This window comes from Nicotiana tabacum, chromosome 10, assembly GCF_000715075.1.
Source record: "Nicotiana tabacum cultivar K326 chromosome 10, ASM71507v2, whole genome shotgun sequence".
NCBI classification, from domain to species: domain Eukaryota; kingdom Viridiplantae; phylum Streptophyta; class Magnoliopsida; order Solanales; family Solanaceae; genus Nicotiana; species Nicotiana tabacum.
The window spans coordinates 135,421,625-135,437,397 of NC_134089.1; the positions used below are offsets into that span (position 1 = coordinate 135,421,625).

Consider the following 15,773-nt stretch of genomic DNA (forward strand, 5'->3'; position numbering starts at 1 on the left):
GCCAGTGTGTTTTCCTCTTATATCCAACAAAAAAACACAATTGTCATTTCAAGCTGATATATATCTTTGGTATAAATCAGCAGACCATTGCTCTAATGTTTGAGATTTTGAACAAATGTGACTCAAGAATGAAAAAAGAAGAAAGAATTTAAATCCATAGATTCATTAGCCGCTGTCTTTCACTTGATTAACTACTGATGTCTCTCATAGCAATATAATAATTCAAATCCATGAAGACGAAGAACAAACTTAATACATTGACCTTTGGATTTACTGAGCTAAAAGTAACTGGAATCTCTTAATATTTAATGCATGGTTGAGGAATATTTCCTAACCAAGAAACATCATCAAACAGCAATGCACTTCAGAAGGCCTATTTAAATGTTTTACTCAGATAATCCTCAAGAACCTAGACACTTTAACTGCACGTAAATTAAACATATTGCATTGCGAGCAGCATTAATTACCTAGTTTAGTTCCTTTAACCGCATAAAGTCAAATAAATTTTCCCCGTCATGCATCTTCAACGATGATATAGCTCCTCAATGAATGATAGATGCTCAGCTATATCATACTATCAAAATAAAATACCAAAGGGACCACATCATTTATTTCCTAATGCACCAGCAAACTTGAGCTAGTGATCCCGATGCATATCAACAGTGAGGGAACTTGCAGTTTAACCCCATTGTCAGCAGTTATCAACTGAGAAATTGTACCAGTACGAAGGATGAAAAGGACTAACTATACATTGCAGTTAGAGTATACTGGCATATGGTTGCATTATCCATATTCTACATAAGAGGATGTCCAGTGTAAGTGCAATTAATGAAAAGAGGGCTTTAGTATATATGATCTTTTACTGTGTGCTTATATGACTAGAATGTTGGATTTCTAACAACTTGACAGCATCTTCTAGGAGAATCATGCTCAGAGGCAGATCCACTATTTAGAGGGATTGTTCTATATATTCAAAGGATTTAAGTTATATCCACGAAGTAATGAATTTTTTGCACCATCAGTATAATTTAATCAGCTTTATCAAGTTGTTTACTATTTTCTCTAGGTTATCAATCAATGTTATTAAATAAATTTACCTATAATTACATTTTAAGTGACCTAATTGTGTAAGTATCTTTTACACCATCATTGTACAGAACTTAAAAACTCTTCTCAAGATACATACACTTTAATTCCATGCATTATAATATAGAGTATGAGTCCTTTTGACTCTTGATTAATTAATTCCACTATGAGATAAGGGTATATATTTGTCATACAAGGACTCAATAAAGGGCGTATTAAGGCAATTAAATTCAAGCACAAATCCAAAAAAATTGAAAACCAAAAATGAGAAAAGCTCATCAAACATAATTCAGCATATTTTAGACCCAAAAAAGACGCATACACACTGTAATGGGCAAATGATATGTATCATCTGAAGATCAAAAGTTACAGTTTTGAAAACTGACCGACGCCATTCGCGAAAAGCAGCACCTTCTTCACGCATCTCAGTAGGATCGGGAAGCAACGGTCCATCAGTACCGGAGGAGAAAATGCCATCTGTATCAGTTCCGAGATCATAGGGCTTGGATTGCACACCAGATCCTTGATAATGATCCTCCGATGTCTCAAAAGGTGAACTATGATACTCGCCATTATTCTCCGGCGACTGCATGTTATCATGATGGTAGTAATGTTGCTGCTGTTCACCGGTGGAGAAATCGTCTATATCAGATGGAACCGGCGGAGGAACACCGCCATCATCGGCTGAGGGAACGTCGAACTCGTAACGCTGGGAATGAACGTCGTAGCCGTTGTAGTTGTGATCGTCAAAGGTACTTGTGGTCGACGGGATCTCTTCACCATCGAAATTCTCCATTGTTGCAAAGTGTTTGAAAAGGTCCCCTGTGAAAATGTGTGTTTCTATTCTATATGCAAATGGAAATGGAAATGCATGTTTGTTTGTTGAGATGGAATGAAACGAAGAGAGCGGTGCCCTGTGGAAAAGGTCTCCCCTATGCTGCTCCTTCAAAATGAAGCATCTGTCCACGTAGATTTTGTCAAGCCTTACGTGTAGTTTAGGTAAAATTTCTTTTTTTTTTAATTATTATTTTGAAACGATATAAGTACTGTATTTGCAAATTTTACACCTTGGTGGAAATAACTGGAACTTATAGTATGTGTGACCAAGCTTCTTCATGTGATGACCCGGTCAATCGTCTCATTAGTTACCGTTTCGTTTTCCCTATTTCTGCTTTTTTATACTTTGTTTATCCGTGTTATGTGGTATCGGGTTGGTCGGATCGAATCCGGAATGATTTTGGTAAGGTTTGAGTCACTTAGTCTCTTTTGAGGAAGCTTAAGTTGAAAAAGTCAACATAATGTTGACTTATGTGTTAGAGGGCTCGGATGTGAGTTCCGATGGTACGGTTAGCTTCGGGAGGTGATTTGGGACTTAGGAGCGCGATCGGAATGAGTTTTGGAGGTTCGGAGTAGATTTAGGCTTGAATTGGCGAAATTAATATTTTGGCGATTTTCGGTTGGTAGGTGAGATTTTGATATAGGGGTCAGAATGGAATTCCGAGAGTTGTAATAGATCTGTTGTGTCATTTGGGATGTGTGTGCAAAATTTCAGGTCATTCGGATGTGGTTTGGTTGGGTTTTTGATCAAAAGCGAAATTTAAAAGTTTTTGGAAACTTAGGCTTGAATCCGATGTGTTTTGATCAATTTGATGTTGTTTGAGGTGTTTTGAAGATTGGTACAAGTTTGAATAAGGTTTTAGGATATATTGGTGCCTTTGATTGAGGTCCCGGGGGCCTCGGGTGAGTTTCGAAGGGTTGAACGGACCATTTTGAGTTAAAGAAAAGTTGCAGATTTCTGTTCAACTGTTGCAGGTATTTTACTCTTCGCGTTCGCGAGTGGACCCTCACGTTCGCAAAGAGTCAGTTGATGAAGGTGGAATTTAATCCTTTGCGTTTGCGAATGGCTAAGTGTTTGTGCATCGCGTTCGCGGGGTAGTGTCGCGTTCGCATAGAAGAAAATGGGCGGCTGAGTTTCAGTGGATTTAATTCATCGCGTTCGCGAAGGCCTATCTGAATAAAGCATCACGTTCGCGATGTGGTGGTCGCGATCGCGAAAGAGGAATTTGGTCAAGGTTATTTTTGTGCTTCGCGAACGCGAGGCTTTGACCGTGTTCGCGAAGAAGGATTTTCAGGCCTGGGCAGAAGGTTTAAAAGGTCGTCTTGTCCGCGAATGTGGGGTTTATTTCTTCCATTGTTAGTCGTTTTTGGAGCTATTTGAAGGAGATTGAAGAGAGATTCAAGGGGAATCACTTGGAGGTAAGAATTTTGGACTTAAAACTCGATTCTATTGTGAAATCTACCTAATAAATCGTAGAATCTACGCCTAAAATTGAGGAATTAGGGCTTGAGATTAAGAGACTTTAAAATGAGAATTTGAGGGGCCATTTGGACTCCGATTTCAGTGTTCTTGGTATGTGTGAACTCGTGGGAGGATAAGGATTCCGTTGATGTGATTTTTATTGAGTTTTGAGACATGGGCCCGGGGGTCGGGTTTTGGTAATTTCGGGATTTGTGTCGTATTTTGATTATTTTCACTTGGGCTTCGTTCCCTTAGCATATTTTGACGTCCTCGTTCTGATTTTGGATAGATTCAACGCAAGTGGAGGCCGATTCGAGGGTCAAAGGTGTCGCGAGCTAAAGATTTGACCGGTTCGAGGTTAGTAATGATTGTAAATGATGTTCTGAGGGTTCGAAACCCCGAATTGCACATCGTAGTGCTATATTGAGGTGACGCACATGCTTGATGACGAGCGTGGGGACGTGCACTATTGGGGATTGTGACTTAGTCCATCCCGAATGACTATTTTACCGCGTATTTGATTGAAATCTATTTGCTATCATCATGATTTGGGCTGAATGCCATATTTGGGCCTTGTGCCAACTATTTGAACCCTTCGAGGATTTTTACTGGTATTTTCTCACTGTTTTGACTTTATACTTGAACTCAGTCATGTTATATTTCACTGTTTTTCGTACTCAGCCTTTTTTACTCTCTTTTAACACTTACATGATCTTTTAAATGATATTTTTGGGCTGACAATCATGTTTTACTATTGCCTGAATGGCTTGTGAGGATTTTGACTGAGTAAAGCCGAGGGCCTATGTTGTGAGTAAACATTTGATACTGATTATGAGGCCGAGGGCCTAGTGATGATACCACGAGGTGACTTGATATTGCGCTTGGGCCGTAAGGGGCCCCTCCAAGAGTTTGTACACCCCGAGTGAGCGCGAGTACCCATTGTGATGTGAGATTGAGCCAGAGAGACTGGTATTGTTCTATGTGATTGCCCGAGAGGCTGGTATTGTTCTGAGATGTTGCTCGAGGGGCAGAATTATTGATACTGTGCCCGAGGGGCGAGCTTTTTATGTGTTTCTTTTTCACAATGAACTGTCAAATTACCTGCTTAATTGTTGAAAAAGGCTTTTCATGAAGTTAAATTTGAGTTAAAGGATTTTTACCTATCTTTCACTAGTTTACTGTTTTAATGGTTTTACTGCTTCATTATAGCATGCTTTTGTGCCTTGCATGATTTCCTGCTTTCAGTCTTTATTTATGATTATTACTCACTGAGTTGGAGTACTCACTTTACTCCCTGCACCTTGTGTGCAGATTCAGGCGTATCTGGTCCCGTTCCTAAGTGCTGATTATTTCTGGCTCAGGCAGATCCGAGGAGTTTCTAGGTAGCTGTTGGCATTCGCAGCCCAAAGCTCTTCCCTATTTTATTCCTTCCTGTTCTTAGTTTCTGTATTAAACTCTGTAGTTATATATATTTGGAGTATTCTGTTTTGTTAGATGCTTATGACTAGTGACACCCCGGTATCGGGCTGTGTTAGGTTATTTTCTGCGAATTATGCTATTATCTGTTAACTTTGGATTATCTTATCATGCTTTAGATTTATTCCTTATGGTTTTACTGTTAATAATTGGATATGGGAAGTGTCGGCTGGCCTTGTCTTCACGAGAGGCACCATCACGACCGGGTCCGGGTTTAGGGTCGTGACAAGTTGGTATTAAAGCCTAGGTTACATAGGTCTCACGAGTCATGAACAGGTTTAGTAGAGTCTCGAGGATCATTACGGAGACGTCTGTCTTTATCCTCGAGGGGCTGCAGAACCTTTATGAAAAACTTCGTATTCTTGAAATTCTTGTCATGCGGCTTTGTTGATCCGAGTACTAAACTTCTGTTGTTCTATTCTCTCACAGATGGTGAGGACACGCGCTACCGGCCGGAATGGATAACCACCAGTACCACCAGCTGTGGCCATTAGAGGTCGAGGATGCTATCGTGGTTGCGGTAGGGGCAAAGGTGTGGCCCGCACAACAGCTAGGGCAGCACCTGCAGATCCACCAACCACCCTAGTTCAGGATCAGGTCCCAGTTATGGGCACTCCAGCAGCACCAGCTCAGGCACCAGTTGTGCCCATTGTGATTCCGGGTCTTCAGGAGGCCTTGGATCAGATCTTATCAGTTTGCACTGGCCTAGCTCAGGCAGTTTTAGCCACTACAGCCGTAGCTACTTCTCAGGCCGAGGGAGGAAATCAGACTCCCGTCGCTCGCACACCTGAGCAGGTCGTACAGGGACTTCAGACGCCGGGGGAACATCCTGCCCAACTGGTTACAACCGCCCAGGGATATGTAGTTCCTGCCATGGTAGAGGATGAGCAGCGTAGATTGGAGAGGTTTGGTAGGCTTCAGCCTCCGACCTTCAGTGGTGCAGAGGGCGAGGATGCCCAGGGCTTCTTGGATAAGTTTTAGAGGATGCTTCGTACAGTGAGTATTCTAGAGACCAGCGGGGTCGCTTTCACTACTTATCAGTTTTCTGGAGTTGCCTTCACTTGGTGGGAGGCTTTTGAGAGGCTTAAGCCTGTTGGTGCAGCACATCTTACCTGGCAACAGTTCTCCGTTCTCTTTGTGGAGAAGTTTGTGCCGCAGTCCCGTAGTGAGGGGCTGCGTAGGGAGTTTGAGTGGTTGCATCAGGAAGAGATGACTGTGACGCAGTACGAAATGAGGCTCTCCGAGTTAGCTCGTCATGCTATTTGGATGGTTCTGACAGATCGAGAGATGATTAGGAGGTTTGTTGATGGCCTCACTTATCAGCTTTGTATTCCCATGACCAGGGAGAGGGTGATTGGTGCTACCTTTGAGGAGGTTGTAGACATTGCTCGGGAGATTGAGTCTGTTCATCGCAGGAGCGCAAGGAGAGGGAGGCCAAGAGGCCTCGAGGATTTGGTAGTTATAGTGGTACTCCTTCGAGAGATCAGTTTCAGTACGGCAGAGGCCGTCCATTCAGACATGCTCAGCCAGCTCGCCCAGGTTATCGTGGGGCTTCATCGGGTCATGGTTCTCACAGTTCTCATCAGGGCCAGTCCTCACTTAGTGCCCTTCCAGCTCAGAGTTTGTCCCGTGCTCCATCAATTTAGGGCTCTTCTATGCCAGGTGCATTTGCTAGTCACTCCGGTGCGAGGGGTTCCCTTTAGTCCCCTTCTCCAGCACCTGGGAGTTGTTATGAGTATGGTGAGATGGGTCATATGTGGAGGCAGTGCCCCCATCATCTTGCGAGTTCATCTCAGCAGAGGGGTCAGTCATCGGCTTCAGCGCCAGTTACTTCACCACCACCCGCCCATCTAGCTAAGGGTGGAGGTCAGTCAGCTAGGGGTCGCTCCAGAGGGGGAGGTCGATCAGGTGGCGGTCAGGCCCATTTCTATTCACTTCCAGGCAAACCCGATGTTATTGCTTCAGATGCTTTTATTATAGGTATTATTTTAGTTTGCCACAGAGATGCCTCTGTATTATTTGATCCTGGTTCCACCTTTTCTTATGTGTCATCATACTTTGCTTGTTATTTGGATACGCCTCGTGAGTTTCTTGCTTCACCTGTTTATGTATCTACCCTGGTGGGCGATACTGTTGTTGTAGACCGTATGTACTGGTTGTGTGTGATGACTATTGGGGGTCTAGAAACCCATGTGGATCTTTTATTATTGTGTATGGTGGATTTCGATGTCATTTTGGGCATGGATTGGCTATCTCCGTGTCGTGCTATTCTGGACTGTCATACTAAGACAATAACATTGGCTATACCGAGTGTGCCACGGATTGAGTGGCGAGGAGTGACTGATTATGTTCCCAGTAGAGTGATCTCATTCTTGAAAGCCCAGTGTATGGTTAGGAAGGGTTGTCTTTCGTATCTAGCCTTTGTAAGGGATGTCGGTGCTGAGACTCCCAGTATTGATTCTGTTCCAGTTGTGAGGGATTTTCCCGATGTGTTTCCTACAGACCTGTCGGGTATGCCAACAGACAGGGATATTGATTTTGGTATTGACCTGGTGCCGGGCACTCAGCCCATTTCTATTTCGCCGTATCGTATGCAACCAGCGGAGTTGAAGGAGTTAAAGGAGAAGCTTTAGAAACTCCTTGATAAGGGGTTCATTCGGCCTAGTTTGTCACCTTGGGGTGCGCCGGTTCTATTTGTGAAGAAGAAGGATGGCACTATGAGGATGTGCATTGATTATAGGCAATTACACAAGGTAACAATTAAGAACAAGTATCCTTTGCCTCGGATTGATGATTTATTCGACCAGCTTCAGGGAGCGAGAGTGTTCTCCAAGATTGATCTCCGTTCAGGTTATCACCAATTGAAGATCAGGGACTCGGATATTCTTAAGACAGCTTTTAGGACCCGATATGGTCATTATGAGTTCTTGGTGATGTATTTTGGGCTGACCAATGCACCAGCAACATTCATGCACTTGATGAACATCATGTTCCGGCTTTATTTGGTATTCAGGTTGATCCGAAGAAGATAGAGGCAGTTTAGAGTTGGCCCAGACCGTCCTCAGCCACAGAGATACACAACTTTCTTGGCTTGGCAGGCTATTGATAACTAGGAAATATAATGCATTTTACACTCCTTCTTGCTTAAGTTTTTATTAGAAATGTGCGCAAAATAGTCCCAAAGGCTCATAAGTTGTGCTTGATTGCAGGTTTGATCAACATGGTGACAAGATGTCAAAAACCAACTCAAAAAGGAGTAAAACTTGCACAAGTACCAAAATAAGACAAAGCTCAGTCAAACAGGGTCAGTGCGGCCGCACACTATTCTGTGCGGTCCGCACAAGTGAAGTTCAGAGAGGTTGATATTTAGGCCAAAAGGCAATGTGGCCGCAAGGGGTTTTGTGCGGTCCACATTAGGATCATTGCGGCCGCACTCGATTTAGTGCGGTCCGCGGAGCCAAGGTTCAGAGAGGTGGTGTTTTGGAGGTTGAAGTTCAATGCGGTCCGTGGTCCTTTTTGTGCTGACCATAATGGAAGCCATCGCGGCCGCACTCGATTTCGTGCGATCCACATTGCCCAAGTTCAGAGAGCTGAGTATTCAAGTTCAGAGCCTTAGTGCGGCTACACTCATTTTTGTGCGGTCCGCACTAGCCCCGCAGGGTATTTTTGTCCAGATTTTTCAGCCTAGTATAAATAGATTATTTTCCCATTTTTAGGTTATCAAATAGTTTTTTATCAAGAGCTGCGCTCGTGACTTCATTTTTTTAGCTATTTCGAGTAATTTTAGTGTGATTTCAACTTTGAATCTTCAAGTTTAATTTAGTAATTAATTATTATGAGTTTCTCTTCATCTATTTCCTTGTTTTCTTCTCTAATTATGAGTAGCTAGACCCATAAGCTACGGTTGTGGCTCAACCCTAGTGTGGGTAATTAATGGGCCTTGTGTTTTGATGCTTGATTGTCTATGGGTGTTTGATATTTGGTCTAATTTAGGGTTTTAACTGTGAATTAGTAGTTGCAACCACTAGTTTACGCCTAGTAGACTTTGGCTCTTTTGAGAAAAAGAGCCTAAGTCCATGAAATTAGTCCAACAAGGAATTTGGGGCGTACTCAAGAGATTGATAGCCCTAATTAAAGGATTAAACCTAGAGATAGTAATACCCGACTTGAACCTTGATTGCCTGCAGAAATTTGCATACCCAATTGGTCTTGACAAAGTCAATTCGGGCAAAATCACTCGAACTACCGAGAGGTGTAGAGTGAGTAGAATCGTGCAATGGTTATATCATACTCCCCAAATGTGACAATCTAGCTTCAGACTCAAGATTTCGTCAAATGACCACCTAGGCGAAAGTTACTACCCTAGTGGCTTTTAATCATTTGAACAACTCGCAATAGTTTTATATTAGTCTTATTTATCTTAATTTAGCATTGAAGCATTATAAAATTAGAATCGTAATCAAAACAAAAAATGTGTAGAAGTGCAATTAAGAGCAAATACGCAACTCCACTTTAGATAGACACTCAACTGCAATATCTATCTCCCTGAGGAAATCGATCCCGACCTTAATCGGGTAAAAGCTGCTTCGACCTCTCTCGCTACTCCTTAGTAGTGCAGGGTTGGCCTTGATCAACTATTATTGCCGGTTTTTTTAGGGATTCTCATCTATCGCATTGCCCTTGACCAAGTTGACTCAAAAGGGTGTTTCATTTGTATGGTCGGATGAGTGTGAGGAGAGCTTTCAGAAGCTCAAGACATCTTTGACCATAGCTCCAGTGTTAGTTTTGCCATCAGCTTCAGGTTCATATACCATGTATTGTGATGCTTCGAGAGATGGTATTGGTTGTGTTTTGATGCAGGAGGGTAGAGTTATTGCTTATGCTTCTCCTCAGTTGAAGGCCCATGAGAAGAACTACCCCGTTCATGATTTGGAGTTGGCTGCCATGGTTCATGCGTTGAAGATTTGGAGGCATTACTTATATGGTGTGTCTTGTGAGGTGTTTACTGATCATCGTAGCCTCCAGCACTTGTTCAAATAGAAGGATCTCAATTTGAGGCAGCGGAGGTGGTTGGAGTTGCTTAAGGATTATGATATCACTATATTGTACCATTTGGGAAAGGCCAATGTGGTGGCCGATGCTTTGAGCTGAAAGGCGGTAAGTATGGGGAGTTTGGGATATATTCCAATTGAGGAGAGACCTCTTGCAATTGATGTTCAGGCCTTGGCCAATCGGTTCGTGAGGTTAGATATTTCGGAGCCCAGTCGGGTATTGACTTGTGTGGTTTCTCGGTCTTTCTTATATGATCGCATCAAAGAGCGCCAGTATGATGATCCATATTTGTTTGTCCTTAAGGACAGAGTTCAGCATGATTATGCTAGAGATGTGACCATTGCTGATGATGGGGTGTTGAGGATGCAGGGCCGGATTTGTGTGCCCAATGTGGATGGGCTTCGAGAGTTGATTCTGGAGGAGGCCCATAGCTCGCGATATTCCATTCATCCGGGTGCCGTGAAGATGTATTAGGATTTGAGGCAGCACTATTGGTGGAGAAGAATGAAGAAAGACATTGTGGGATTTGTAGCTCGGTGTCTCAATTGTCAGCAGGTGAAATATGACCATTAGAGACTGGGTGGCTTGCTTCAGCGAATGGATATTCCAGAGTGGAAGTGGAAGAGGATCACTATGGACTTTGTAGTTAGACTTCCATGGACTTTGAAGAAGTTCGATGCTATTTGGGTGATTGTGGATCGGCTGACCAAGTCCGCGCACTTCATTCCTATGTGTACTACCTATTCTTTAGAGTGGCTAGCAGAGATCTATATCTAGGAGATTGTTTGTTTTCATGGTGTCCCAGTTTCTATCATTTCAGACAATTTACATTGCAGTTTTGGAGGTCTGTGTAGCGAGAGTTGGGTACTCAGGTTGAGTTGAGCACAACTTTTCACCCTCAGACGGACGGGCAGTCCGAGCGCACTATTCAGATATTGGAGGACATGTTACGTGCTTGTGTCATTGATTTCGGAGGGTCATAGGATCAGTTTCTACTACTTGCAGAGTTTGTTTATAACAATAGCTACCAATCGAGTATTCAGATGGCTCCATATGAGGCTTTGTATGGGAGGCGGTATATATCTCCAGTTGGTTGGTTCGATCCCGGTGAGGCTAGGCCATTGGGGATAGACTTGGTGCAGGATGCTTTGGAAAAGGTGAAGGTGATTCAGGAGAGACTTCATATAGCGCAGTCAAGGCAAAAGAGTTATGTTAACATGAAGGTTCGAGATGTGTCCTACATGGTTGGTGAGAAGGTTCTGTTGAAGGTTTCACCCATGAAGGGTGTTATGAGATTTGGGAAGAAAGGGAAATTGGGTCCTCGGTTCATTGGGCCTTTTGAGGTGTTTTGGAGGATTGGGGAGATGGCTTGTGAGCTTGCTTTGCCACCCAGCTTGTCAAGTGTGCATCCGATATTTCATGTTTCTATGCTTCGGAAGTATATTGGGGATTCGTCTCATGTTTTGGATTTCAGCACGGTTTAGTTGGATGATGATATGACTTATGATGTGGAGCTAGTAGCTATTTTTGGTCGCCAGGTTCGAAAGTTGAGGTCAAAGGATATAGTTTCAGTGAAAGTGCAGTGGAGAGATCGGTCCGTGGAGGAGGCTACCTGGGAGACTGAGCGGGAGATGCGGAGCAGATATCCTCACCTGTTTGAGGCTTCAAGTATGTTTCTTGACTCATTCAAGGACGAACGTTTGTTTAAGTTGGGGAGGATATGACGACCCGGCACATCGTCTCATGAGTTACCGCTCTATTTTCCCATTTCTGCTTCTTTATGCTTTGTTTATCCGTGTTATGTGGTATCGGGTTGGTCGGATCGAATCCGAAATAATTTTGGTAAGGTTTGAGACACTTAGTCTCTTTTTAGGAAGCTTAAGTTGGAAAAGTCAACCGAATATTGACTTATGTATTAGAGGGCTCAGATATGGGTTTCGATGGTTCGTTTAGCTTCGGGAGGTGATTTGGGACTTAGGAGCGCGATCGGAATGAGTTTTGGAGGTTCGGAGTAGATTTAGGCTTGAATTGGCGAAGTTAATATTTTGGCGATTTTCCGTTGGTAGGCATGATTTTGATATAGGGGTCAGAATGGAATTCTGAGAGTTGTAGTAGCTCTGTTGTGTCATTTGGGATGTGTGTGAAAAATTTCAGGTCATTTGGAGGTGGTTTGGTTGGGTTGTTGATCAAAAGCGGAATTAAGAAGTTTTTGAAAACATAGGCTTGAATCCGATGTGTTTTGGTCGATTTGATATTGTTTGAGGTGTTTTGAAGACAAGTTTGAATAAGGTTTTGGGATAGGTTGGTGCCTTTAGTTGAGGTCTCGGGGGCCTTGGGTGAGTTTCGTAGGGTTGAACGGACCATTTTGAGTTAATGAAAAGTTGCAGATTTCTGTTCAGCTGTTGCAAATATTTTACTCTTCGCATTTGTGAGTGGACCCTCGCGTTCGCGAAGAGTCAGTTGATGAAGGTGGAATTTAAGCCTTCGCGTTCGCGAGGATGGTTACACGTTCGCGAAGGGCTAAGTGTTTGTGCATCGTGTTCGCGGGGTAGTGTCGCGTTCGCATAGAAGAAAATGGGCGGCTGAGTTTCAGTGGATTTAATTCATCACGTTCGCGATTGGTGGACAGTGATCGCGAAGGCCTGTCTGAGTAAAGCATCGCGTTCGCGATGTGGTGGTCGCGATCGCGAAAGAGGAATTTGGTCAAGGTTATTTTTGTGCTTCGTGAACGCGAGGCTTTGACCGCGTTCGCGAAGAAGGATTTTCAGGCCTGGGCAGAAGGTTTAAAAGGTCGTCTTGTCCGCGAATGTGAGGTTTATTTCTTCCATTTTTGGTCATTTTTAGAGCTATTTGAAGGAGATTGAAGACGGATTCAAGGGGAATCACTTGGAGGTAAGAATTTTGGACTTAAAACTCGATTCTGTTGTGAAATCTACCTAATAAATCATAGAATCTAAGCCTAAAATTGAGGAATTAGGGCTTGAGATTAAGAGGCTTTTGTGACGACCCGGCCAGTCGTCTCATGAGATACCGCTCTGTTTCCCCCATTTCTGTTTCTTTATGCTTTGTTTATCCATATTATGTGGTATCGGGTTGGTCGGATCGAGTTCGGAAAGGATTTGGTAAGGTTTGAGACACTTAGTCTATTTAGAGTGAGTTTAAGTTGGAAAAGTCAGTTGGATGTTGACTTGTGTGTTAGAGGGCTCGGATGTGAGTTTCGAAGGTTCGGTTGGCTTTAGGAGGTGATTTGGGACTTAAGAGTGCGATCGAAATGAGTTTTGGAGGTTCGGAGTAGATTTAGGCTTGAATTGGCGAAGTTGATATTTTGGCAATTTCTGGTTAGTAGGCGAGATTTTGAAAAAGGGGTCAGAATGGAATTTCGAGAGTTGCAGTAGTTCCGTTGTGTCATTTGGGATGTGTGTGCAAAATTTCAGGTCATTCGGACGTGGTTTGGTCGGGTTTTTGATCAAAAGCGGAATTTAGAAGTTTTTATAAAGTTTGGCTTGAATCCGATGTGTTTAGGTTGATTTGATGTTGTTTGAGGTGTTTTGAAGATTGGAACAAGTTGAATAACGTTTTGGGATATGTTGGTGCCTTTGGTTGAGGTCCCAGGGGCCTTGGGTGAGTTTCAGAGGGTTGAACAGACCATTTTGAGTTAAAGAAAAGTTGCAGATTTTTGTTCAGCTGTTGCTGGCATTTTGGTTTTCGCGTTCGCGAGTGGACACTCGCGTTCGCGAAGGGTCAGGAAGGGAGGCATTAGGTTTGGCCTTCACGTTCGCGAAGGGGAGTCCTGCGTTTGCGAAGGGCCGGAATTAGGGGTGGGCATAAAATCCGAAAAACCGAATTCCGAACCGAACCAAATTAATTTGGTATTTCGATTTCGGTTTTTTCGGTATTTCGGTCTAATTCGGTACTGGATTTTCGGTATTTTAGTATTTCGGTTCGGTTTTCGGTATTATAATTTTACAATTTCGGTACACCGAAATACCGAAATTTTGGTGAACCTATATAATATATATGACTATATCTAAGTTCTAAGCCCAATTACCTATTTAATAGCCCATGCCCCATTGTCCTATACCGTCTTCCGGCGTCCCACCCACCCAGGCCCAACTCCCCCAACCCCCAAGCCCAATCCCAATCAATTACCCAAGGCCCAAGTCAGTTAATAGTATACCCAATACCCAAGTCGAGAATCAAATTAGGCATTCTCATCAAAGTAGGGCAGCCATTAGCCATTACCCATTAGGGCTTACTGCTTGGGAAGGATATCATCGAGAAGAAGAAGACGAGAATCGACTGCGAGTCTAGGATATCAGTCTGCGAGTGTCGAGTCTAGACGAGAATCGACTACTTAGGATATCAGTCTACGAGTTACGACTTACGAGTTACGACCAGTCGACAGTCGAGCTCGAGCCTCATCTCATCTTTACCGGTTAACTTCACTACTTTTGTAAGTTTTGTAAGTCTCATCTCATCTCATTCTCATCCCAGCTCGATTTTCTGCATCAAACTAATTTAGGGTTATAGGCGGCGATTTCCAGCTTGATTCGATTCCTCACTCCTCCCAAATTCCGGGCAAACGAAGTGTCGAAGACGCTGCTGTCCTGTTCTAGTGTTCCGAGCTCGATTCAATTTCAATTTCAAAGGTATGTTTCGCTTTCTTTTGGTTGTACTGCTGATTGAATGAACTGCTATTCCGAGCTTTTCCCTTTAGTAGGAAAATATCATATGTATCACGTTCATGCTGTTTAATTCATTTGCTTGTATAATAACAGTTGTGAGTACACGACTATGTGTTAGGCTTACCATATGATTACTTTGTTTAGGTCTGATTTTTAGAACTTTCCTTGCATTTTTCTTGTGATAGACACTTTAGGATGATGACAGTTGAGTGAATTCATTGTTAGTCTTCTTTGTTATGACATTCTTATGGTTGCTGGTTTGGAAAGATTTAAATAATTGTGGAGTGTGGACTTGTCACTTGAGTAGTAATGGCCATGGTTTTTTATTTATTTATAGATGGCTAGAAAAGGATATTGTTAAATGTTAATGGCTTGTTTAGCCTTTTTAGCTTTTGCTTAGCTGTAGACTGCAGTTACATTAAAGTATTAGACTGTTGCTGCATCTGTTGGAAAGATATTGTTAATTCGTTATAGCCTTTCAAGAAGTATTGGGGTGAGCCTGAAAAGATGAATAAAATGATTTTGCTTCCGTCTTGGATCCACGTAACAAATTTGAATATGTTGAGGGAGCACTTGAAGAACTTTTTGGGTAGGAAAAAGGGAAGAAAATAAATGTTGAAGTGTATGCTTATATGAATTCTTTGTTTAGGGAGTATCTAAAAAAGTATTCAACCGAATGCGCATTTTAAATGGTGAAAATTCTCGGACTGTAATCTAATCATTTTTTACTTACTCTTTCTTTCTGTTGGATGTTGGATTAATATAACAGTACCTTTATTTTTTTTTAGGTAAATGCTAGTGATAGTCGTGGAAAGGCTGATTCAAAAATTGAGAAAGGAATTGGTGGTGGTACTACAAATTCCATAAAAGAACTTGTTAGCAATGAATCCATAGGTGCTAATATTGGCAGGTAAACCTCTGCTTTCTTGAATGTTTGTATCAGAAGTATGATATGTCATAATCCATGTTGATGATTGTAGATTGCACCATCAGAAGACTGTTCTGATTATGGATGAGATTGATGGCATGACTGCTCCTAGATTTCCTATTCTTTCGGAGTTGGCTCGTGATGCGTTGGCAATTTCAATTTCTAGTGTGGCGTCGGAATGCGCGGTTAGCACTGGTGGTCGTATTCTTGATTCATTTAGGAGTTCATTGACTCCTAAATGTGTGCA

At 42.6% G+C, this 15,773-nt stretch overlaps 1 protein-coding gene across 3 annotated transcripts in view; it reads right to left on the bottom strand.

Moving 5' to 3' along the window:
• Window positions 1-15,773, bottom strand: part of LOC107792972 (clathrin light chain 1) — a 37,181-nt gene that overhangs the window by 2,518 nt on the left and 18,890 nt on the right. The window contains exon 3 of one of the 3 annotated variants that reach the window (XM_075223345.1): window positions 1,473-2,045. In XM_075223345.1, the coding sequence (XP_075079446.1) occupies window positions 1,473-1,882 (410 nt within the window). In that variant the 5' untranslated portion in view covers window positions 1,883-2,045. Of the gene's footprint in view, window positions 1-1,472; window positions 7,494-15,773 lie in introns of those variants that run through there. The other 2 variants (XM_016615237.2, XM_016615236.2) reach the window with 2 other exon arrangements.